Source organism: Lichenostomus cassidix, chromosome 5, assembly GCF_008360975.1.
Source record: "Lichenostomus cassidix isolate B80296 chromosome 5, HeHo_3.0, whole genome shotgun sequence".
Lineage (NCBI taxonomy): Eukaryota > Metazoa > Chordata > Aves > Passeriformes > Meliphagidae > Lichenostomus > Lichenostomus cassidix.
In genome coordinates, this window is record NC_139486.1 from 43316985 (window position 1) to 43342149 (window position 25165).

General features: G+C 46.7%; 1 protein-coding gene across 1 annotated transcript; it reads right to left on the reverse strand.

Annotated features, from left to right (window-relative positions):
* Window positions 1-11725: 11725 nt before the first annotated feature.
* FJX1 (four-jointed box kinase 1) lies at window positions 11726-14469 on the reverse strand. The gene has a single exon (XM_085062668.1). The coding sequence runs from the start codon at window positions 14005-14007 to the stop codon at window positions 12736-12738; it is 1272 nt and encodes a 423-aa protein (XP_084918794.1). The 5' UTR covers window positions 14008-14469; the 3' UTR covers window positions 11726-12735.
* Window positions 14470-25165: the final 10696 nt, after the last annotated feature.

Genomic DNA, 25165 nt, shown 5'->3' on the forward strand with positions numbered 1-25165 from the left:
CGCTCTCCCTACCTGCTTCCCCTCTCTGGATGGGCAGCTTGACCCTGCTGGGTTATTCAGCAGCTGGGTATCCTCCAGTGCTCTCCCATGGCATTAATACACTATTGCTACACCAGCGGTGGCATACACAACAAATGTCTTATCTGGGACACAGCTCCAATCTGAATGGGCTTTGGGGGGGACACGGGAATGAACCACGTCATTTGCATGGTGGGAATGCATGGAGGAGGGAAGGGAGTGCTGGCAGAGGAATGCTGCTGAGCACAGGGAGAACAGGTCCAGCAACTTCCCCAGGGGGCATAAGAGTTGCTTTATTTCACCAAGATACTTTTGAGCTATGGGAACTTCAATTTTAAAGTAGTTTCTTCCTGCCCCTGTCTGTCTTTGTCTTGGAATCCATGCCATAGTGCCCTCTGATGTTAAATATTCTGCTTGAAATCTACCTGGAAAAGGGGAGGATCAATAGGCTCTCAGTTTTGCATCCATGGCAACACATACTTTACATATCATTTTATCCCGAACAAAGGAAAATTAAAGACTTGGGGTTTCAGGGAAGGAGAGGAGGGAAGGGAACAGGCTTTGCCTCCAGGTGCAAACCTGTCATATTGAATTCTTAATGCAGTGAACTTAAGAAAAGTGTTGATAGAGCAAAACTTGAGGCTCTGTGATGAGAATATGAATGCCAGATTTATTTCAGCTGACAGTACTCACAGTCTAATGCAAACTAACAGAGTCATCAGCAGCTCTCAACAGACAAATATTCAAACAAGTTAGTCTCAAAAAGTAATTATTGGAAAAAAACACCCACTACCTCACTAAAAAAAAACCAAAACCCCCCAAAAAAACCCCTAAAACCAAACAACTCCCCCAAACAAACAAAATAATCACAACAAAACAACAACATAAAACCCCACCAAGCATTATCAAACATTTATATTTTATATATATAGACTAATAATATTCTAAACCTGATTCTGATCTGAATTGTACTGGCAGAAAGCTAGAAAATCAGTTTTCAAGCTGAAGTGGTTTAAATCAAAAGAAAGTCCTTCCTGTGTTCCTGAACCTTCTAAATTGTGGCTAATACTAGGTGACATTTGTGATAAAATTGGACTTGATATCTGATGATCTACAGAAGCCTCACCTATGTTTAGTGATTTAAATTCACTACTTTGTCTTAATAAAGGTTTTGCGGTTTTTTTCAAACCCAGTTATTCTGAAGTTGGGATTAAATTAGGTAGTCAACAGCATTAAGTGGCCTGATTTTCTTCTGCTTTCTCCCTAGGGTTTTATTTACATAAATAGAGTATGAGTAAAATGCATAAAACTATACATTCCTTGCAAGGTTTAATTTTACAGTCATTATGATCCATACTAAGTGCAAATTCCTACACCAACAGCAAGGCAGTGGAAAAACCATTTCCTAGTTGCATGTCTATCCACATCCACATGAAAAAGGGGCACTGAAATCGCAAATCTGTTCAAGTCATTACTGTGCCCCCTAAGTGAACATGCCTGTGCTTATTCATAGTGTTGCACTGACTCCTCCAATCACAGATATTCGAATTTCAGCCTTAAAGCTTTGCTCTTCCAGGAATGACTTGGAACCAGGTGTGCTGTGAGGCTGCATGAGCCCCTGCTGAGGCAAAGGAAACCCAAGTACGGGGTCAGGCCAGTGGTGGGTGGGAAGGCACCACCTGCTACAAGAAGCCCAGAGACAAACCCAGAGGGATGAGATCAGACTAACCACTGTGCAAGCTCCCACCTGCACACTGCAAGCCTGGCACTCCTTAGTCAACAGTAGGTGAGGTGGAAAAGCTTGACCTGAATGGCTTCACCAGCACTGAGCTTCTTCCTGGTCTCTTGGTAATGCTGTACCTAAAGCTATTCTGTATGATTGCTAGCAAAGGCAGGCACAAAAACCACAGTCTTCATAGAAAATGTGTGCAGTTAATAGAGCACAGTTGGGTAAAACCTCAAAGATTTTACAGCATACTTTCAGGCTGTGTATTAAGCCATCTTTCTGGTGTCAGGGTCCCAGAAGACAACAGATGTAGGCATGTGGGCCATTGATGCCACATTTGTGCTCATTAAGAACAGAAAGATCTGGTCTAAATATGGGAGGAAAGAGAAATAATTCATCCAGATACTGAGGAGTACTTGCATTTAGGTTATTCCATTGAATTCACATCACTGACCTTCAAAGTATGTGTCCCACAAGGACTCTGGGAGAAATATGAGACAAAGATGTCAGTTTCCTTTTACTTGTAATTATGCAACGATGTGGCTTGTATCTATAATCCCTCTTCTCTACCCTGAAGCCTGCCTGATGTTCTTGGGAGACAAGGAGAGCTCTGCAATATGGCTGTGCTGCTGCTGCTGCAAGGGCAGAAACAGGGCGCTGGGCAGAGGTGCAGGGGAAGCCAAGCAGCAGGAGCGAGCTTTCTGCCGGCTCCTGGCAGCAGCGTGGGCAGCCTGAGCCGCCAGCTGCCAGCTCTGGGGAAGTTGGTCCCCAGAGGGGCCACAAACAAGGGCCCCTCCTGCCCATGGCAGATGGTGAAGGCTCCTGCCAGCCAGCAGCATCGAGAGCACCACTGAAGTTAGAGAGTGCTGCTGCCTGCACAGCATGGCTGGTAGAAAAAAACATTGTGCCTAAGGCTTGGCTGCAGTGATGCAAGGCTTGCCTTTGTTCAGTTGCACCTTCACTCATCCATCACTGGCCTTGCTTTCCTTCTAAGTTAGGTGCTCTGGCTCTGCCAGTGCCATGCAGCATCCTCTCATGGCTTCTCCGTACCTGTTTTCCTCTCTGTAACATGAGAGCAATAAGACACACACCCCAAGAGCACTGTGATGCCTGACTCATCTTCATAAAGTGCTTTGAATCCATCATGAAATGCTCTGTAAAAGTTCAAAGCATATCATCAATAATACCACTGTATTTATTGTCTCTGAATGGTCCATGTCATTATCATTAAGCATGAATATTATTCTCTATTATGTACCCTATGCTATAGCTTAGATTCTTGGCAGGTGTTCAGAGATGCTGGAAATGCTTTTCTTGTATATGCCCTTTCTCAACAATTTCAGGAAGATGTATCTGAAATGTTAGAAGTCCAAATTCTGTAATTTCTAATGCACAAAAGACTCCATCTGGCACACCTATATTTTTCAGCTATTATGCAAACGGCAAACTGAAATATTAACAAGCTTTGTGAGTAATTCATATCAGGCAGGATAATTTAAAAAGTTTTTCAGTGAGTATACTTTTCTTTCTGAGGAAGAATTCTCTTGATGACTGTGAACATCCTGATAGTTGCTGGAATTGAAAGAAATGGATGGATATCATTAAGATGACAGCAGATTGAAAAATTACAATGAAGAAAACAGTTATTTGCATTTCAACATAAAAGAGCATGTCATGAGTTCCTCGCCACCCTAGCTGGTGTTTCTGGGGCACCATGTGTGAGTGTGGGTAGAGCCTCCTCATGCAGAGTAGCAAAGAGGAGGGGGCATGCCCCTTGGGCAGGCAGATTTGTCAGCGTATGGTATGACATGTACCAGCATGTGTGAATATCAGTGACATCTGAGAACTTGAAGCAAAGTGTGGACAGGAGCAAAAAAGACCTGGATGGTAAAGAAATGGAGTTGAGCAGAACAAAGTGAGGAGCCAATACACTTGAGTTTTTCTTCCAGATAACAGGCACTTAAGCATTTTAAATGCCATCAGAACAGATGAGTTCACTGGAGCATATTCCTCCCTGCAGGTTGGACTCTTCTGAGCCTCTTGCATCCATCCCACCCTTATCTTTTGGCAGTGCCCCTGTTCCAGCCTTTCCACTGGCAAGGACTGCAAACCTCAACTGATCAGCTCACAGCTGCAGCCTTGACTTGCAGGAGGTCTCCCTTCTTCCTGATAGATCATTCTACTTTTGTTTCCTGCCTCTGAGGTCAAACTGTGTCTCAAGAGCAGCCTTACCTGCTGAAGTGCTGAGGATGATCCTGGCAGGGAAAATCTCCAAGTCTGGAGCAAGAAGACACCTTGCATTAGCAAATTTACAGAAACATCCATTTTTTTGCCACTTGATACCTGCTAGAGATAATGTGTCAGGTTTCCCCCTTGTGTAGGAAGGGAGTTGTGCCTGTCCCAGTTCCTGGCCCCAAGCACAGCTGGTGATGTGGCCAGCCAGAGCACAGAGTGGTGACATGGTGCTGTGGCAGACAGGGTGACTGCTCCTGGCGGAGCCCAGCTCCACGCTCCATGCCAGCTGCCGCTCTGCTGACACAGGATTACACTGGGGTTAGCACAGACCTCACAGCTTCATGGGCCACCTGTTTTGATCCTGTCTGAATTTGCTTGGGCTTGCTCTGTGGCTTAAATGTCTATTTTCAACTGAAGGGGGTGGGGAGGCAAAGGAGGAGGGAAGGGAGATGGTTGTTGTGGGGCTGATCCTGAAAGTTTTCATCTCCCAGTGTGAAACAGAGCCTCTTCAACACTTGAATTCACTACTGTCACAATTCACACCAATTTCTGACACTCCATATGCAACCGTGATCTACATACTAACCCAACCTGTCCATACATTCACAAAGCATCACTACATCACCCATGAAGCAACCAAACCTCAGATCCACACTTCAGTAAGTAGCCTACCTGTACTATGCCTCTTTGATCAGAGACATCCTTCCTGATGTCACCAAAAGCACTGTTAAATCAGATGGGATTGCTGTGCTCTTTAATCGGAAATAGATGTTGTCACATGAAGCAGTTGTCTCTTCTGCCTTCAGCATAAAGGAGCTAAACCTGACAGTCTGAAAAAAGAAAAAAATGTAGCCTGGTTGTTAAGATTCACAAGGAAAAAAATCCTAAATATTCTCTTTTAAAAAATATATTATTAATTGTAATTATTTTTATGGGTATAGCTTCGTTTCAAGAAATACCAATTGTAGTTACTGCACTGCCCTGATTTTGTAGGAGAGGCCTAGAAAAGGAAACTGCCTGGAGACTCATTATTGACAAAAAGTGCCTCGTTTATGTGCCTTGACTGGGAGGAGCAACATGCAAGTAAAATAACTATCTGGACTAATCACTGATAAGTGAATTACATTTCTAATTTAGTTTTAATAACCTGAAGCACTAATAGAAACCTAAGGAGGGCAATTTTTTTTCTTAAAGAAGAATGTCTTCATCCCTGGATATATTCAAAAGCTGTGTCCAGGACACAATGCTAACATGCTCTACGAGACCCTCCTTGGGCAGGTAAGTTGGACAAGACGACCTTCAGTGGCTCTTTCCTACCTCACCCATTGTGTGATTCTGTGATTAAAGAAAAACAGAAGAAAACCCAGGAGCATCTGTTTAACTTGTATCAGCTCCAACCGCTCATCTTCATTGTTTTTATGAGCTAGAATATGATGGCTTCATTTTTGGCATGACCTGAAATATTTCTTGCTAGAGGAGCTCTTAAAACCTCCTGTGATCCTGACTCTCCCAGCAGGTGCTGGTTAACTGGGAGTCTGCTTGTTAAATTAGCAAAGAAAGGAACAAGAGGCACCACTCTCAGTTCCCCTTGTAGTTTCTAAAAGTGTATCTTAAGTAAGACTCATTGTGGATATATTCATGACCAGTTTTTGCATCCAAACTGAAGGGAAGTTCATGCCTGTAGGGCTGTAAATCAGAAAATACTTTCATGTGTTATTGCATTTAACAAATCACAAACAAAGGGTTTGGGTTTGATCTCTGCTGGCTATCAAACCAGGAATAAATCCACTGGGCAGCTGCCTTGCTGAGTAGGTGATGTGAAAGGAAATAATACCATTAATATCCTCCAGATCCTTGCATCCAGGTTCATCCATAATCTGTGCCACCTAACTTTGAACAGCATTGTTAAAAAATAAAAAGTAACTCTTTTTCTGATGAGCAAAACTTGCATGTTTTCAAAAAAACAAAGGAAGCAATTACCTCCCCTTAGCTTGAACATACTAAAGGATGTTGAAAACTTTGAGGGTGATGAAGGTGATACAGCTAAACTAAAGCAAATTGACTAACTGCAATCACTTAAACAAATAAATTCTGGGAGCAGACTTCTAGCTCGCCTACAAGAAATCATGTATGGCTAAAAATTATTCACAACAGTAGCTTGAAACCATAGTTTATTAATGCCCTTTACCCCTCAGCAGGACACAAAAAGGAAACTGGCAAAACAGGCACATTAAAAAATAACGATTTTTCTGACTGAAACATACATTATGCAGAAATACACCTCCCTTCATTTGCGCTGGGACTGGATATACTGGTAAAAAATGTGTTTCTTCCTTACCTCATTACTGGGTGGCACTACTGTGTTGCTATCACTTGGGGTAAATGCCTGTCTTTCTTCACTGCAAGGCGTTTTTTAAAATCCCAGCCATGAGGGAAGAAAGCTTTTGGCAGAAAAGGGATTTTTTTTAAGGGAAGGGTAGCTGGTAAGGGACAGGATGTGATGGACATGGACACTTAAAAAGCTACCTTTTGCTTTCTGGGAGATACTATTGGGAACAAAGCCCTTCAGCTATATTTTAGTCAAAAGAGGAAAATCAACTTCAACTCAGGCCATTACAGACCAATAGTAATTTTAACTTCTGCACATGCTTTTGGGGAACATAAAGAGCAGCGAGTGGCAGCAGCAAGGGGGTGCCCATCCCAGCTTCACTCCTCACAGAAAACCACACTGATCCTAATCCTGTGAATCCTCACCATCAGACAGCTGCAGGTGTGAGCTCTGAGGATACCCCAAGGTTGATAGCATCCTCCAGTCCAAATAGTTTGGGAAAACCTTAACTGTTACATACTTGTATATGAAGTTATATAAAGCATTTTATGGCACCGGAAGAGAGTTTTCAGTGAACTGCTCACAACTCAGAATGGGGAAGGTATTTAATGATTTTTGGCAAATAATATTGAATTGGTTGAATTAAATGTTGAAGGCAATAAAAATCATTGAGGATACATGTTACACAGGCTGAAATCCACCAGATAACAAAAACATTTAATGAGAGATTTTGAAAATGAGCCTATTTTTTCAAGATCACTAATTGTCAATGGTCTACACAGGAAAAGGGCAGGTCCTCTGTACCAGGACTGCCAAAAATATCCTGGTACACGTTTTTCTCCTTGTTCTGTGAAACAGACTGCCCAAAAATGACCAATTTCAGAGGTTGTTGTAAGAAACCTGTCAAAGAAGGTAAAGAAAGGAGCTGTGGGGACACACTATCCCTGCACCCATCCAATTTCATCAAAGATGTTTGCTGCTTGGTACCAGCCTCTGGGATGGAATTTACCTGCTTAAAGGGCCTCAACATCTTTTTTTCTTTTTTGTAATTCTCATGTCTTTGACTACTTCTTATAAAACACATTCTGCTGTATTGGCACTGAAGACTGGCTTGACACTGTGTGTCACTTTAAAAAGCCCAGGTGACAGAGGATAGACAAGCATGGTGACATCCTGGCAGTACAATTTGTATTCCACCTGAAATCCCCTTACCTGCGTATCCCTCCTTGGGATAGGAACTGGGTTTGGCTCTTCAGGATGTCTGCTCAATTTCCCCTGCATGAGCAATCACTGCATCTTGCAGTCAGTCCTCTCTTGTGTTTGTTTTTTTGCAGAAATGGCCCAAGAGGCTCACACACAAACCCCCTCAACCCAAATCCCACAAACAGAGGCTGAATAGCAGACTCACGCAAAACCAGACAATCCATTTGCAACATCAGACCCTCTTTGCTGTCCGATTATTGTTGTACAGCCTCCAGTAATCCAGCCAGAGCTCTTTTCCTTGAGTCCAACACTGGTTTGATTTCAGATGGGACCAGTCTCCTTCATCTACACAGCTCCTTTCACACCTGCACACAGCAGCAAACCCAATTAATGCAGGCTTGTGTTCGTCCTTCTTTCTCATAAACTCATCCAGCACTGGAGCAGGCAATGGAAGCCACAGCACAAGAGGGTGTTAAGACATCACAGGTGTAACACCTTGTTCCTGCCCCTAACCCAAAGTACACTTAGATTAAACAGTCCTTGAGCGTGGGACTGATAATGTTTGTTAAAACATCAGTTAATTCACAATAAAATACCTGAGCCACTTCATTGGAAAGTAACTTCTGCTCAGATGAGCAGGCATTGCTTCAGAAGGGAGAGCTATACTAGCACCTAAGCCAGCAAGGTAAAAGGTTTTCTAGGTCACTGAGAGTTGCAGGAGCTCTGTGGGTGCCCAGCAGGCACTGCTTACTGTGCAGCCCAGCCCCTTCTCCTGGGAGCTTTGCCACATTTAACCCAGAGAACACAGCTCTGCAGGAGTGATTAAATTTCATGCTGTGGTTGCAAAGTAGGAATAACACGCAAAATGGGATTAGGTTTTAATATAATCTCATATCTCACAGTCCTGGGCCACCTAGTAATGTCAGTGAGATAATTCTAAATTTATTAACATTAAAAAAGGCATCAAACTTCAAAGGGAAAGCAAAAAAATATGCTGGTGGTGTCAAGAGCATGCTGTATGACCAGTAAGTCAAAGTGTTACTAACTGTATTTTCACTGTCTTCCACTGGCCCCAAGTTATTTCCCCAATCTTTGAATGGGCTGACATAGCCCCAGCAGGGCAGTGAAGCGTGGCACCAGAGGCCAACACATCCCCGGGGCAGCTGCTTTCTGTGAGAGGAAAGGGAACTCTGCACCTGGGAACAGCTTTTCAAGCTGTGAAGAAAATTCTCAAAGTGAAATCCACATTGAAAATAAGTCCATACTGGAAATTACTTCAGATCCAAGCAAACAGAAGCAAAGGAGTTTCGTGCTGCAAACGATACTCTTGCTTTTCTCACCAAGTGGGAACCCCACTGAATTCACAGACTTTGCTGTTTGGTGCTTCCTGCTTCCTGAGTAGCCACTGCAAGCTCAATTTTGACACCCTTTAGTTCTCAGAAACTGTGAACTCAGTTCTCCCTTCACTGTAGTAGTGTTTGGAGGTAATGCCTCAGTGATTGCAAACTCAAGCCAGGAGTAGAAGCAACCCCCTAACCCTACAAGCCTCCTCAGATTTCAATGAAAGAAAAAAATCAGAAGTCATTCTGAATTTAACTGGGGAAGCATAAAGAACTACGGAACTGAATGCAGTGTATTTAAATACATCCTCTCTAGATATTTTTTAATGTTTGGTGGGTTTTTTGGGTTATTTTTTGTTTTGGGTTTTTTTGGGTTTTTTTTCCCCTGAAGCTTGTGCTATCATTTAAACACCTAGGTCTCCTACCTACTTTACTTAGTTAAGCACCTCCTGTCTCACGTTTGGGACAGACCCAGACCACATCTGGGCTGTGACCCCCACCCAGCCTCTTCAGATCTGTGCAACAAGCCTCTTCTGACCAAGGCACCAGTGCAGCCTCCCTTGTCAGCCCACACTTCACAGAAAGCCTAAGAAAGCAGTGGGAAGTGCATCCCTAAGTGTTCTGCTGAGTGAGGTCTAAAGCCCTACAGCCCCATTCTGATACAGGTTGTGCAGACAGTTCCTTGAGCCTCAGGTAAATGCTGCTGAGCTGCTGGCAATGCACAGCACTGCTGATCCTACTATTGACAACCACCTTCTACTCACAACTTTTCAGGTCCTGCAGTTTTCCTGTTCTCAGATAAGCAGTAGCCTTCCTTGCCTGTCTGATTACTCTAACTCAAAGGAAACTACTGGAAGTAAGCAGAGTTAGATGAGTACCATTGAAATTATACCACATCAAGTTTTGCAGAGTTTCATCCCTTGGTTCTGTAGAAGGAGAGTCAAATATAAGACATCATACATAGCTAAAATAGCATGCAAAAAGTGTATGAGACCACTAATTTACAAAGCACTGTTTGTCTTAAAGAAATCACACAGAAAAGAGTAAGTTTGCCTGAATATAATGATAATTCAAAACTTTTACAGAAGCAGATGATTTGCACCAGGAGAATAAAACAGAGCAACAAAGTGAAGTATCATCATCCATCTATACTAGTTTTGTCTGTCCTTTTTCAATGAACACATTTCTCAGGGTGCTGTTTCCATAACACAGCATCTCTAGCTTCACACCAACCTACAACTACACCATTTTTGAACATGTAACTTATATATAACTTGAGGTAGTTACCAGTCACCAAATAGGAAATCATGTTTCTTCTTGAAAGGGGTAATTATCTAGGCTTTGGCTCTGAAGACATTGCAAATGAGATTTACTTCCCATGAGCCATCAAAGCCACAGTTGTGCCATAATTATAGAAGCATTTAACAGAAAGAAAATCTTAGATGTGTGTGGCACAGCAGTTTGCTCTTCACAGTGGTTTAAAATATATGCCAACAGTTTATTATTTAAATATTTTTTCATGAAGTGAATGCGATAGAACTGCTGCATTAGAGTTACAAAGCAATGCTAAAGAAGAATTAAGAATTACAGTTAAGTTGTGTATTATCATGTAAATGACAAGGGAATGTCACATGGGATTCTGTGCATTGTTCGTAGAGATAAATGCAGTGAACTATAAATACAAGTTCAATAGAGAGCCTTGACAGTTCAGCAGCTGAATGAAAGCTAGTCTTGGAGGCTGCTGGGACATCCTGAAATAAATACTCATACACAGAGATGCAATATCTAACATATCTAATTAATCAACCATTAATTTTGTAAAACCGTTGTCTTACTAAAAAACTATCCCCAAAACCCCCCCCCAAACATGATAACAGCCAACAAAAATTGTCTTTATGTGAAGTTTAACCTAAATAATGAATATTAATAGACCAAAGACCTCCTGCAGGTATGAATGCACAGCCCTCCGAGTTCAAGGGAGGGTTAGCGCTTGACGCTGAAAACAACAGCTACTTGCACAGCAGCCACTGGGGCATGCTGCTGCCTTCATCAAGAGCTGCCTGTCCAGATGTAGAAGAGATTATGCTGATGTTTGATTATAGCAGGATATATACTGGTGTTTGGAGTCTAAAAAAGGATTAGTTTATCCTTTCTCCTTATTCTGGCTGTTATTTTGAGCCATACATATAGTGCTCTTCTATGAACACTGGTACATGTAAAAACGTGAGTAAGGGATGCCAATATTTTATGTCATATGCCCACTGCTACTGCTTTATGGTAGAACAAAACTTTCGTAGGAAAAAAACCCCCACCAACTACTTCAGCATAATTTCCTGTTCTTTAATTCTGCCTCAAAATCCTCATTGCAAAGATAACCTCATTGCAAAAAAATGGGAAGACAGTATGGACACTACTGAATGCAACTGCCATCCGTGGACACGCCTCTGGAGCAGAAACAGCTGACATGACCTGTATCCAGGTCATTATCCAGCCCCAGCACCCAAAAAGCCATACAGCAGCTAGCCCACAGCAGCTCTATCAGTTGCTGAAACTAAATGCTTCAGTTATCTCACGGTTAGCGCCAAGGCAGCCCATTTCAGGCTTTGAAAACCAGATAAATGTCTATTAAGCTGAAGCACTCACACTACTTTAGCCACTCCAAGAGCTTCTCCCCTTTCACAGACACAACAGCTAGGAACAAGAGAAGGATGGTGTTTGAAAACTTAACCCTATCCCTCCTTGCCTCAGAAGGAATGAGTAAAAGTTCTTTCAGTTCAGTGGAGTGAGAAGCTGCGAAGCGGTGACCTCCACTGCCCATCAGGAAAGACTGAGGAGTGCATCCCTGTCACAGCTCAGGCAAACATCCAGGCCAAAGAAGGCAAAACATTAACACACTTTACTGAAATATCAGTTTCTTTAGTATGTTACAGAAAAGTTTATGAACATATATAATGTACAGAAAAGGCAGACTTTGTAAAATAAAAAGGTCTTCTATTAAAAAAAATATTAAAAAGTCAAAGTAAAGTGCATGTAACAGTTTTTCCTCCACTTTAACTATTGTGTCAAAGTCTTAGCATATAGCAGTATTTTTTAAAAATGGGCAATCTTCTTGTGCCACCCATTAGTCAGTTACTTTACTGGTCAGGTGAAATTATGATGGCGATGATTACAAACAAACCCTTACGAATCAGAACAGTTTAACCCAACGAATCCACAACAAAAACTAAGAACTAAGGGAATATGGGCTTCCTATACACTTCTCATCAACAAGATTTAACAATCAGTGGAAAGGTTCACTCTCGTTAAAGAAATTGGTAGGAAACAAGTTTCATAAATAGGGCAGTTTTGCTAGTTAGGGGAGCCCCTATTGTGCAATCAGTTCTTGGTCTATGAACATCAACATTCATACTTAAATATGCCGTTGCAAATGAAGAATATATAAAAAGTGTTTCTGCCTGCCTTCGTTGGAAGGAAAAAGTTACTCGACCCCAATCCAGACAAAGACGACTGCCTTCCTGTGGGGTCTCTTATGAGGGCAAGTGCATGAAGAGAGTTAAGGAAAGCACTGAAGATGCTGAACCCTCTCATTTTTCCAACTCTGGGAGCAGAGTCCTGGTGTGGAACTGGGCTGTAATTACACCGATTGCACTCTGCATCTTCAGAGATCTTGACAAAGCAAATTAATTGCTCCTCTCGACAGCTCCGGCAGGCAGAGAGCCCGTTATTCCCGGCAACCGTCCCCATCCCCAGCACCCCGGTTCCCGGCAGTCTGAGGCACCGAGGTGACCGGCTGGGTGAGCTCTGGCCGACGGCAGCTGCCGGGGCAGCTGAGTGCCGCTGCCCTGAGCAGAGGCAAGCCGGAGCGCTGCGGCCGCCCGGGGCTCTCAGAGCACGGCGGCCTGTGCGCGGCAATGGGCGATGTGGCGATGCACGAAGTCGACGCGGGCCTGCAGGAGCTCGGCCTGGCGCTCGGAAAGGAAGCCGAGGCGCGCCCAGAGCGGCTCCCGGGCCCGGTACCGGCGGCGCAGCTCGGCGGCAGCGCTGCGGCGGCGGTGCAGCTCGGCCACCCGGCGGGCCGTGCCCTCGCGGAACACGCACACGGAGCGGAGCAGCGGCTCGTTGTAGGGGTCCCACATGGCGAGGAGGCGGTAGCCGTGCACCAGCCCCGCCTCGTTGTCCATGAAGACGAGCCCGCCGTCGGGGGCGCGGAGCAGGTTGCTGGTGGCGCGGCCCATCACCCGCGGGTCCCACTGCAGGCTGAAGAGGTTGCTGACCAGGCGGTCGAAGTTGGCTGTCAGGTAGTCGAAGAGGATCAGATCGCTCCACTGCACCAGCTCCACCAGCTGCGACGGCGGCAGCCCGACCAACTCCCCCGCCGACAGCGGCTGCAGCCGCCGGCCAGCGCCCGCCTCGGCGCCCCAGGGCGCGGGAGCCACCACGGCGGTGAGATTGTCCACCCAGCGGGTCAGGCTGACCACGGCGCCCTCGGCCCAGTGCGAGCCGCGCAGCTCCTCCCGCACCGGCTCCCACTGCCGCCCGCGGGCTTCCACCAGGGCGAGGGCCATGGGCGGCAGCCGCTCCTGCATGCCCAGCACCCCGGCCAGGTGATACGAGAGCGCCTCGCCCTGGATCTGCTCCGGGTTGATGCCGTAGCGGACGCAGGCGCGGCTCCCGTCCGACAGCCGCGCCAGCCGGTTGGAGCTGCGCCCGCAGCCGCCCCGCTCCAGCGAGGCCACGCGGGCGGCGCGGGCGGCCGACAGCCACGCCGCCGCCTCCTCCGCCGCGAAGCCCGGCGGCACCTGCTCCTCCAGCTCACGGCTCCAGAAGATGCCCCGCTCCACCGGAGAGGCGGTCTCGGCCGGCGGCAGCGAGTCGGTCACAGCGAGCCGCTCCTCGCCGCCCGGCTCCTCCTGGTCCGTCGCCGCCGCCGGCACGGCCAGCAGCGTCCGAAAAGTTTTCTGCCCGCCGCCGCCGGACTCGCCCCGCGCCGCCGGGGAGCGCCCCCAGTCCCACGGCTCCGGGGGCTGTCCGGCGGGCGGGCGCGGCTCCGGCAGCGCCGCCGCCTCCCGCCGCAGCAGCACCGTCCAGAGCCCCGGCAGGGCGCCCAGCAGCAGCAGCCCCAGGATGGGCAGGGGGCCCGGCACGGCCCGCCTCATCCTCACGCCGCTTCACGCCGCTGCCGCGGGACGCGGCGGCGGTGCAGCCCCGCCGCTCGGCCGCTCAGCGCAGCGCTGGCGCATGGCCGCGGGCCGGATCAGCCGCCCGGGAAGCGGCGGCGGGAGCGGGAGAGCCCCGGCGGCTGCCCCACGCCGTGTGCGCCCAGCTCCGCCGGCGGCCGGGAGACACGGGCACCGCACCACGTGGGGGAGCCGGGGGGGCGCGCCCGGCCCGCCCCGTCTCCCGGCGTGGCCCTCCGCTTAAAACGGCGATGGCCCGCGCGGCGGGAGCGGGGGTCCCACACACGGCGGGGAGCCCCGTCGAGGAGGCGGAAAGGTCGCGGATGGCGTGGGAGTCGCGCCGGTCGCCCGCCCGCAGGAAGGGAGAGCGCTGCGGCGGGGACGCTCGGCCCGCCGGTTCCTCCTCGCCGCTGCAGGCAGCACAAAGGAGCCTGCACACCGAGGGAGGAAAGCGGGGAGGGGGAAGGGGAAGAGGAAGGCGGTGCGCACGCTAGCGGGGCCGCCCCCCGCGCCGGTGCACGGGCGGCCGCGGAGCCCCGGGCGCGGCCGCGCTGCCTCCCGCCCACGGCCGCTCGGCGGGGTCGCGCCGCGGTCAGCGGCAGAGCGGCGCCCCCTCCGCTCCGCTCCGCTCCGCTCCGCTCCGCCACCCCCTCACCCCCAGCCCGGGGCCCGGGAGCCGGCAGGTGGTTGCACAAAGGGATCGCTGCAAGCACGAGCCCCGCGCGGTGCACACCCGGACGAGACACCTGTCCGCCCGGCAGCGGAACCGGACCAACCCGGACACCGCACCGTGATGCCGGGGCTCCTGCCGGGCAGGGCCGCCCCTGACCGTGGGCGAGGCGCGGTGGCGAGACCCCACAGGGCATCATCACCTCTACCTTCCGCTCCGGTGGCGGCCGGGGATGGAGCTCGCCTGCACGGAGGTGGAGCGCCCTTCGCGACCTGTCATACCGGGATGTGCACGGTGTTCAAGCACCAGGTGTGCCACAGAGTTCGCGGACCAGTTTTTTCTGGCGTTTTAACCCTCTCCGGAGGGGTTAACCCACCTCGCGGGATATCCTGCCCGAGGGAATGACAGCCAGCCTTTCAAGTTGTCCCCCTCTGAGGTGTTCAGAAGAGTAGTTATTTCTCTATCCCCCATTTCAATTTTTCTGCCTTCCCAAGGTAAAGAAGCTTAGCTCTGCTCTTTCTATATTTTACTGGGGGCCTCTCTCGGGAAGAACACGTTTGTGAGTCGAGCGAGATTAAACACCTCTCCCTTCTGCTATCATTGCCGTGGCTATGCTCCAAAGTAGTTATTGGAGTTGGATCAGCGTAGCAAAACCACTGCACGCAGAATCTTAAATACTGCACAAGAAAAAAAAAATCCCTTTCTCGTCTCATGAACTCTTTCTGCTCTCTTGAGGTATCACAATCCTAGTTTTTCAGCCACACCCCAGTCTTCCAGGTTGGATGGAATATAGTTTATTACTTTTTAATATAAGAAATAGGGAATTCTTTCTTTTCCAGGGTTTTGTTAAAAGTATTCAAACTCTCCTAATCCACCTTAACAGTTCACACTTATACACATACATACGGCTCCCCCCGGGCCAAAAAACCCCAAACAAACAAAAAAACCCCAAACAACCCCCCCCAAAAAACTAACAAAAATAACAAAAGGGAAAGCAGAAATTGAATTCGCTGTCTTTTTTCCCAGTCTCCTGCCTCGAATTCCCGGGCAGAGCGCGGCAGGCGCCTCCCCGCCGCTCGGTGAGGCCGCGGCCGTGTCGCACCAGCACCTCCTGCCGCTCTCGGCTCCGCGATGCAGCCGCCGGCGGCACCGGTAATAATGATAATGAGAAATACTCGCCAGCCTGGCTCCCCTCAAAGGCAATACAAGCTGCCAGACATTCCTCTCGCTGCCCAAGAATTCGGGTCTCGTGCTGTTCGGACCCTGAAGCCTAATTGCCAGATGACGCTTTACACTTTCACCCTTTGAAGCCACCTGAGGTGCGCGGTGAACACTAGGTGTGTGATTTGGAGCTGGTGATTGCTACACTTCACAGTGGTCGATGAGAACAGTACCATTACTCCGAGCAGGAGGCTTTTATCCAGCAGTATTTTTACCAAAGATATGACACAAAATTGCTTCTGTTCTCTGTCACTTTCTAGCTTGAAACAGATTTAAGAAAACTCCTAGCTTGTTGGAAAATTATTGAAAGCAAAAAACTAATTTTAATCCATACGTAGGTTGGACATGTATGTTGCTTTGAGGAATTTGTGTTTCTTTCAGGCTAAGTTATGCTTCTAGTGAGCATCCAGCTGCCAGTGTCTGCACTGGGAACTCCCCCTGGAGAAGAACCCTTGCCATGGATAAGGACACTACATTTCCTGTTATTAAGGTGAATATAACCTCCAAGTTATGCATGACATTTATTTCAATTACAGCTTGCCTCTAGTAAGCTAAGCAGTTAATCAACAGGCTACCCCCTTAAATCAATAGCTGGGAAAACATCACCTCCCCCAAATACTCCACCTCCTAACTACACTCTTTGAAAGGAGTATGAGCCACAGTTTAGCTGAGCCATCCCTCTGCCTAATAGTCCTGCTTACAAGCTGCAATATTTCTAAAACCAGACAATTGGTAGAGGGTTAAACATCAGCCAAGCTGTTCAATTTACAACATGTTAAGCATTCCTGAAACTGTGATCACTGATATATTTGGGTCAATCAGATGTCTTGTTAGTGCTTTGCAGACATTGCAATGAGCAGCTCAGAGATAAAGGAGAAAGTCTCCAGGCTTCACAGCCATGTACTGGGGAAGGGAGTGCTGGCCACTGTCCAGACCCAGAATTCTAGCAAGCAGAAAGATAACAAAATAATTTCTGGCTTCCCCATCTTGTTTCTTATATTAACCTGATTTTAGCAACCTGGCAAAGCTAGGCTCATACAATACCTGACTGCTGGTGTTTCACACTGTTTTTAGTCTAGTGAAAGTTTTATTCTCCTCATTCCCCTCCTGGCACCCCAGTACCCAGCTTCTCAGTGGTGTGGGGTAGCTGTCATTGCAGGCAGCAATTCCTCCCAATAAAGGCAGAAGAAACAGGAACTGAACGGAGACTTGAAGATTTCTCCCCTGCAGTGAAAGTTACTTTGCATTCAAGATGAAAGCCAAACTCTAATGTTTTTTGATAGGATTAGGATCATGGGGAAACAGATGGGGCCTTTAATTTTCTGGATACTGTATCTTTGCTGGACTTGAGTGGCCCTGCCTCAGCTAACAGTCTCTGCTGGGCAAGGAAGGCTGGCAAACCAGGCACAGAGCGAGTCTCCCTTTCACCAGAGCCCAAAACTGTGAGCAACTCTAAAGCACCCAGAGGTGCACTAGTGCACTCCAGGGCAGGAGGGAGCCTCCTGCCATGGCTGGAACTGCAGCTGGCAGAAGGGATGCAGCTGTAGCTTGCTGTAGGGAGGACAGTGTGGGAGGACTGTCCCAGCCAGTGTAGGCACCCTCTGGCTCAGGCAAGTTCTGGCCTGTGCTAGCATTGCATATTTTCGTGTGATACTCTCCCACAGCTCAAGGCTTCAGTACAACGCCTCCGCCCCCACCTTTCAGAGGCATTGCCATGGAAGTTATTTCCCAGCACAGACCTTTTTTGGACTACCAAAATTAGTAAGTCTCCTCCAGTAATTCCCAGGCACATGAAATTTTCTCTCCCTTCACTGAGTACTGACAAACACTTTCCATTCAACATTGGTTTTAGTGCATACCCAAAGCCACATCTAACACACCTCAATGCCAAGTTGCTCAGTCTGGTGACTGCCAGATCAACCTCTGCAGGGCTGTGAACTCCTTTCCTGGAGACTGCAGGGGGTGAGCCTGAGCTCTTGCTTCATAGTGATCTCTCACTAGCACAACACATGAAGTCCTTCGTTAACTCAGAACTGGGGTTCAGGATCCCCGGGTCGGTTGGGAACATGGTCCTTTTACTCCCTTCCAGCATAATTTTCTATATTTCAACCCTTAGGACTTTTTATACAGTTTGTTCCCACCTTGAGTACTTCTTCAGCTCTATCTGCACTCTTTCTTCTTTATCAGTCAGGTTACCAAACACCTCTATTTCTATCCAGCATTTCCTCAGCTGTCCATGAGCAGCTTGCTCCCACCTCTGTTTAGCACCTTTGCTTCCTGCAAGTGAGCTGGTGCCAGTGAGCTCCCAAACAAGTGAGAGCCATTTTTAAAGAGACCACTTGAGCTTGCTGTCAGTAGAGAAGCATTGAGTCCATGGTGCAATATGCCTCCACTTGTGGGACTGGGGTCTGCCCTGGCCATGTGAAAGCTGCTGCAGACAGGCAGGAGCAAAATGATGCCCCTGCTTCCTCAGTGCTGCACCCTCCTGTCCCTCCACATTTCCTCTCTTTTGTGTTTTGAGTCACAGGATTAGAGTAAATGTGGGTATCAGGAGCTTCCATCAGGGCAGTATCAATTCTCCACACCCCAGTAACCTACACTGGTTAATTTGCAGGGCTTCTTTTCTTCCTCCTGATGCAGCCTCCCTGGTGCCAGCTTACTTGCAGTGAGAGCACCTTATGCTGCCCTTCTGTGCTGCCTGAGCCCATACCTCCTGGAGGAAAGGCAGCTCAGGCTCAGATCCCCTTGCAGGTTTCAATTCTTCCTGTTGCAAGGAAGTCACTTAGACTATCTGGCTAGGGGAGAAGAGTTGTGCCTGCAAAGCTACCTAGTAAAGGTGCAGGGTTACCTTCAAAACAGTGCTATTGCCAATACAGCTTATTTCTCTTGGGGAAAGATGGGGATTTTTGAATAAACTATAGTGGCAACAAGTTAGTGTGCAAAAATGTTATCTGCTTAGTGTCCCTGTAAGGTATTCCCACACTAGGAGGGCTTGGTACAAATTTATCAGCAGCATAGCTCTGTATATGCCTGACTGGCTCTGTCAAGATGGATCTGTATTTCTCAGCCTAAAAGATGCATCACTCATGATGAGATATTCCAACAACTGAAGGGGAGGATTTATAGCTGGTTGTGACTGGGGGAGGGCCGAAGAAGTTAAGGTGCTCTGATTTCCTATCAAGGGAGGTGTACATTAGAGGTGTTACCTTGCAGGCATGTTGGCTGGAAGTATTTACAAACTTGTAAATACTCTATTCAGCCTGGAATAGAGAAATCTAGGAGCTTTTCTATTGCTTTGACTCCACAGTTGATTCCACAGAAAAGCTCTCAGACATATGGGACTATATAAGGATTTTTTGTTTTGTTTGTTTCTGGACTTTTTTTCAATCTGAAGTACCATGCAGAATATGAAGCTAGGCAATTTCTGTACACAGAATGAATCCTATCTCCCCTGTGCTCTGGGACTCTCTGTTTTTAATATCAAAGCAATAAATGAATAAGTGCTTGAGCTCTTGTGCCTGGCTCTTGAAAGTGTTCTTAAGATATGTCATGTGCCTGATGATGCGAAGTCTTTCAGGGGATTTGTTCTCATCCCCATTAAAAGTGAACAGAAAAGATGGAAAGACATTTGTGTTATGCTCAGACTGACATTCTCAGGGTCTCTGACAAGCAGACTCTGCAGAACTGTCATGAAAGAAATATATTGAAATGATAGGTCAGCAACATCCATTATACAAATACAACGCAGCCTCTCCAGACAGCTGATGATCAAGCTGGGAGGACTTTTTATATGAGCAACATCAGGCATGATGGCTTTGCTTTTCATGGCTTGGGGGGAAATCCTTGGCTGATCTGAACTGGCAAAGCTGTGTAGTGGTGAGCTGCTGACTGAAACTTGCAGCATGCACATTAGAACAGTTCTGGGAGGTCACTGCTCACCCTGAAATACAGTCCATTCTGGAGGGGAACACAGTAGCCATTTGTGTCCGTTATAAAATATACCTTTTTTTTTAAGATCAGGAAGTAAAGAGGTTCAAGACCTCTTGAAGTGAAACTGCTGAGGTGATTTAGGAAGAGAAAAGGTAATTACCACATGAGAGGATAAATATGTACTAGCCTCTGCTTTCAAGTGGGGTGTCCTGAAAGCTAAGACCCTATGGCCTACAATATTCATGTCAGATATACCAATAACTTTTCTTCTCTCCTTCTTCTGGCTGCCAAAACATGGGAGTGAAGAATATTGTTCAATGCAGCTCTATTATTCAATACAGTAATTCTAGGAATCTGCCCTGGTGTAGCAGAACAGAACAAAGGGGAGAACTCCAAAGTTGGTGTCTTTCTAGAAGAGAACAGGTCAAACCACTCTGATAATAGCCCACAGACCTTCTTTCATCCTGACTCCTCCTGCAAATCCATGAGATTTTATGTGGAGAAATATGTATGGTTTGGAAAGATTCTGTCTTTAGACAGAGAGTCTCCATCGTCCTCTGGTAAACTGTGCCAGGGTTTAAATATTGTCCATATTAAAAATATCATCACTTTCATGTGTTCTCCTGGCACTTAGACAGCCCTGTGATGGGCCCAGTTAAAAACAGAGATGGACCAGACTTGAATAGAAAAATAAGGCCAGGCTAAAGGTAGAGTTATAATCCTCACAGAAAGGAAGAAAAACAGGTCATAAAATTCAGCTTTTACTGCAAAAAATGCACCCAGGACACTTCTTAAACTTTTCAGGAAGTCCTAAAAAACTGCAGCTTTTGCTTTAGCCAGTGAAACTGTTCTAATTAGTCTTAAGGTAAAAACCCCAGCTATGCCAGTGGAAAGCCAGCTGTTGAGTTGTCTTTAGGTGAAGCAGAGAAAAGGACCAGCCTAAATAGCAAACCTGTTTCCAGGCCCCTAATATCTTCTCTCTGATGTGTTGCCTGGAGAGGCAGCTGGGCTCTTTCCAAGGCCAGAGGACCCTCTTTGGCTGCCAAGAGTGCTGAAGGGGGAGGACACAGATGAAAGAAATGTATGAATTCCCTGGACATTTGATTTTCTTCCCCCACCCTCTCCCCTCCTTGAAGGTGTCCTCTGCCCCTGCATGAAGCTGTCAGGTGAGGCAGTAAGAAATGGGGAGCAGTGTCCCAGTCCCTCTCCTTTGGCCCATGGGTCCTGCTGGAGGAATCCTCCCTACACTGTGCCTGCATGGTGCAGGGTTTCTCAGCTCTGCCTGCCTCTTACCCACACCAGGCATTCCAGGGAGCCCCACCTTGTCCGTAGGGACATCCCTGGTCTTACACTCAGGCATTTAGGGCTGTACAACAGCATGCAGGGTACACATTGACATATGCAACATCCTGTGGGCTACAGGATGCAACCTCTAGGCACATATGGGGAGCAACTCTACCTCTGGGGACAGGTACAATTCCATCTCAGGGGACAGTATAGTCCTTTGCATCAGGCCACACTGAGGCTCTCTCCTCACTTGTGAGGGCACCTCCTGTTCCACATTCTCTAGGGTTTTGTTTTATCAATTTTTAAGTGACTCAGATGATGAGATTTCCCCTCCTTCTCACTCTATCCAGCAGATGTCTCTGCTGGAAGCACTGACTGTGGCTGCAATACCTCTTGTAATAGTTCTACACATTCCAGCTGTTGGGATCGAGTTATCGACTGACACTCTCAGACTGCAAACAAGAACATGCTTTTCCACATGGCAGGTCGATGAAGTCAACACAGTTCAAGGGTGATTAAAAGAGACTTCAAAGCATTGGGACAAATAAGGGAATATGGAACACAGATTATCTTCTAACCTATCTTTCCAGTTGCAGGCAGTCACTTTGGAAGAAACAGATGGGCCCACTCTATGAAATACATGGCTCTGGGACTGGTGTCACCACCAAAAAATTGGAGTTTTTGACAGTGGGATAGCCTACACAGCACCAGGCCTGCTGGCATCAGGTGGAATTCATCTTTCTCAGAGCAGGAGGAGTGCCTTCACTCAGGAGCTAGTTGGGCACATTGGCAGAGCTTTAAACTAGACTTGAAGGGGGAATTGGGATAATATCAGGCTTGCCCATGACAAGCTGTGGGATGAAACACTAAACTTAGAGAGATGGGGTGCTAGTGAGGGCCCTCAGCCTGGGGCTCTGAGACATGCTGGGTACACTGGAGCAACACTTGGAATATGAGAAGTGCAGTTGACATGCTTGAGGGATGGGATGCATCCAGAGGGACCTGGACAAGATCAAGAACTGGGCCCAAGGGAACTTCATGAAACTCAGCAAGGCCAAGTGCAAGGTGCTACACCTGGATCAGGGCAACCCCCAATGTCAACACAAGCTAGGGGATGAACAGATTGATAGTTATTGCACATGATTTAAAAGGAGCTCTGAAAGTACTCTTCTAAATTTAAGGACTATGCTCAGGAACTGAATCTACCCTATATCTAAGCGCCATGAACATTTTTTATATTCAATGAAATTCATTAAAAACACCATGATGCTTTTTTTGAATCAAAATGTATTTTAACTCTAAATGAAATCCACTTTACCTACAAACAGGAAAGCCTTTCAGTTACTGCATAGCTTAAGTGTCCCAAAGCAATATTTGGATCCTCAGGCTGCAAAGCCTGTGGCTGCCACTGAACAGCACAGCAGGAAGAGTAACGCTGCCGAGTGGCTGGAGCTTTGGGCTGTAAAACTGCAAGATAAGGATAATTTAGAGTTCTGCTGTAGCTAGGCTGTATATCTTCCATGTGCTCTGGTAGGATAAGCCTCCTCCACCTTGCTGGGGAAGGAGATGCTGCTCATCCTCCTCCAGAACCCTGAGGCAGGTTTAGGAGTCCTGGCAGCCAAATCACAGGCAGTGTAAGAAGCTCCGTGTGGTGCATACTATGTGCTACACAAAGTGTGTCTTTCATCAGGAACAATGAAATGCAAAAGCATGAGTCTCTCCCTTAGCCTTTCTTCTATCCAACAGTTTGGCAAGACAGGGCCTTGCAACTGGCCCTGTGCATTTCCCCTTTGTGACAGAGAGTGAGATATTTAGCTAGACAGTTCCTTGGTTTCTCCACATCCAGAATGGGATGCTGTGAAGACAAATTATTTGATAATATCTAAAGAGGTCTTGGAGTTCTCTTTGCAAGCTAGAAATTGCTGGTGGATACTCAAGAAAGTCAATGCAGTAGAATTTTTATTGTTGTTGCCATACGTTGTCATTTCATGTAACTTCCGATTTATGTAGGTCTGCGTCCTTCTCACTGATCTCAAACTAAAGGTTGGAAAAAAATCAGAAGTTTTGAGGGATAAATGAGTTTCACTGTCTTCCAGACCAGCTACAATTCTTCCAGTTTTCATCCCTACTCAGTTCCCCATTTTATCCCATTTGAACTTCTTCAGTATGTGGGTGGAGAGGAAGAGCAGTACAGACATTACAGAGAAAAATCTTTTTCCTCTGGGAAGCTGACCAACATTTTTGTTTTAATTTAGCCCAGTTTCCTTGCAAATGACTTTCTGCCTAGCTGTTGAACTTTCTGTAAACAGTTTAGTGAGAGTCATAAAACAAATCCCTCAAAGAAGAGAAAAATAAACATGGTCATGAGTTACTGTACTCTCTTTCTCCTGCTCCTTCTTAGGCATCACAGAGCTGTTTTTCAACCGAGTCACAAGAAAACAGACCAGGGAGATAAGAGGACACAGAACAAACAATCAAAAGCGTCATACAGAAAGTATATATATTTATATATACTTATATTTTTTAAGCTTTGGCAGAGATTTGAATTGACATCTGAACTTCCTCAGATATGGAAGTAGAGATGTGGCTTAATGTAATCTGTCCCACAGGAAGTGGCAAGTTGGTGGTAGGGAGGAGCTGAGCTGGTACTGGGTATTTCTGGGCTGGAGAAGCAACTGCATGGGCATGTGTGCTGTGTCACCTCCCCTGTACACATCACCAAATCTACCCTGCCCTGGCTTCCAGTCCTTACCTTAAAATTGTCTTTGAGTTCTGCATTAGGATTTTGAAATCACTGAGGCAGAGACAGGCATTACAGGTCCATTCACAAACTGTATACCAGATTCTTTATTATTCTGGGACACAACTAAGTGTAAAAAAAATACATTGCATTTCTCTGATTACCTTTTTACATGGTTTCTCAAACTATGCACCAACAAGGAGCAATTCAGCTTTGTAGGGGTTGTATCACCAGGAACCTCCTCTGCACTCTAAGCTGCAGTGTTATGCCACTGTATGGCAACCTGAAGCAGTTATCTAAAATTACTTTTGGTGCTCTCTATCTGCCTGCTACAACAAAGGACAAGGACAAAGCCTGTATGAAGACCTTGAACCTTCCTTCTGTATATCCTCTCATCAGGAGCTGCAGCACTCAGGAGCCCACACAAGGACTTTGAGAACTTCCTGCCTCCTGCTGCCAAAACCAAAGAAAGCACAATATTTACTAGGTTAAATATGCGATGTAAGGATGATGCTCAGGCTGATTTAGACTGCAGCTGTGACATGCTCACATGAGCTCATGTTACGAATTCTGCTCAGGAAACAAAATAATATTTAATGTGCAACACCCATCTTACTTGTTTTATTATTTTCAAACATCAAGGTTGAATGTGCTCATGGTCAAATGCTCTGAAATGTCCAAAGTTGTTTAGATGCTGACAGTGTATGACTAAGAATCTCTACTTAAATGCAAGTTATTCCATGATTTATTGTTTTTAGTAGGGTTTGATGGTCTGAATACCAACGTAGAAGTAAACAGCTCACCTCTCTCAAACCTTGTCTATACAAGACTTTTTTCCCCACCTCCGATGAAGAAGTCCTGCATTCAAGTCATTTATGGAGATATTGAAGAGCAAGGGCCGAGAATGGAGCCCTGTGGAGCCCCACTGGTGACAGTCACCAGTCTGATGTCACCCCATCTGTGGCTAGCACAGGTTTTTCCCATGAGAATTTTTCTTGTGTTTTATAAATAAAGATAAAGTTTGGATATTATTGGAACAGTGTCCCAGAACTTGGACAGTGCAGGCCTGGCCAATCAGGCCTGGGGGAAGGCTTCTGACCGACCAATCTGGGTGACTTTTGAATACTCTATATATATGATGAAATCAAAACAATAAAGGTCATTCCTTCTTGCCACTGAGAACTGGTGCCTTCATTACTCTGCTAGCTTCTCAACAGCGACACCCATCCACTGTAACCCTTTGTGCCTGACCTGTGAGCCAGTTGCTCACCCATCACATGATGTGTTTA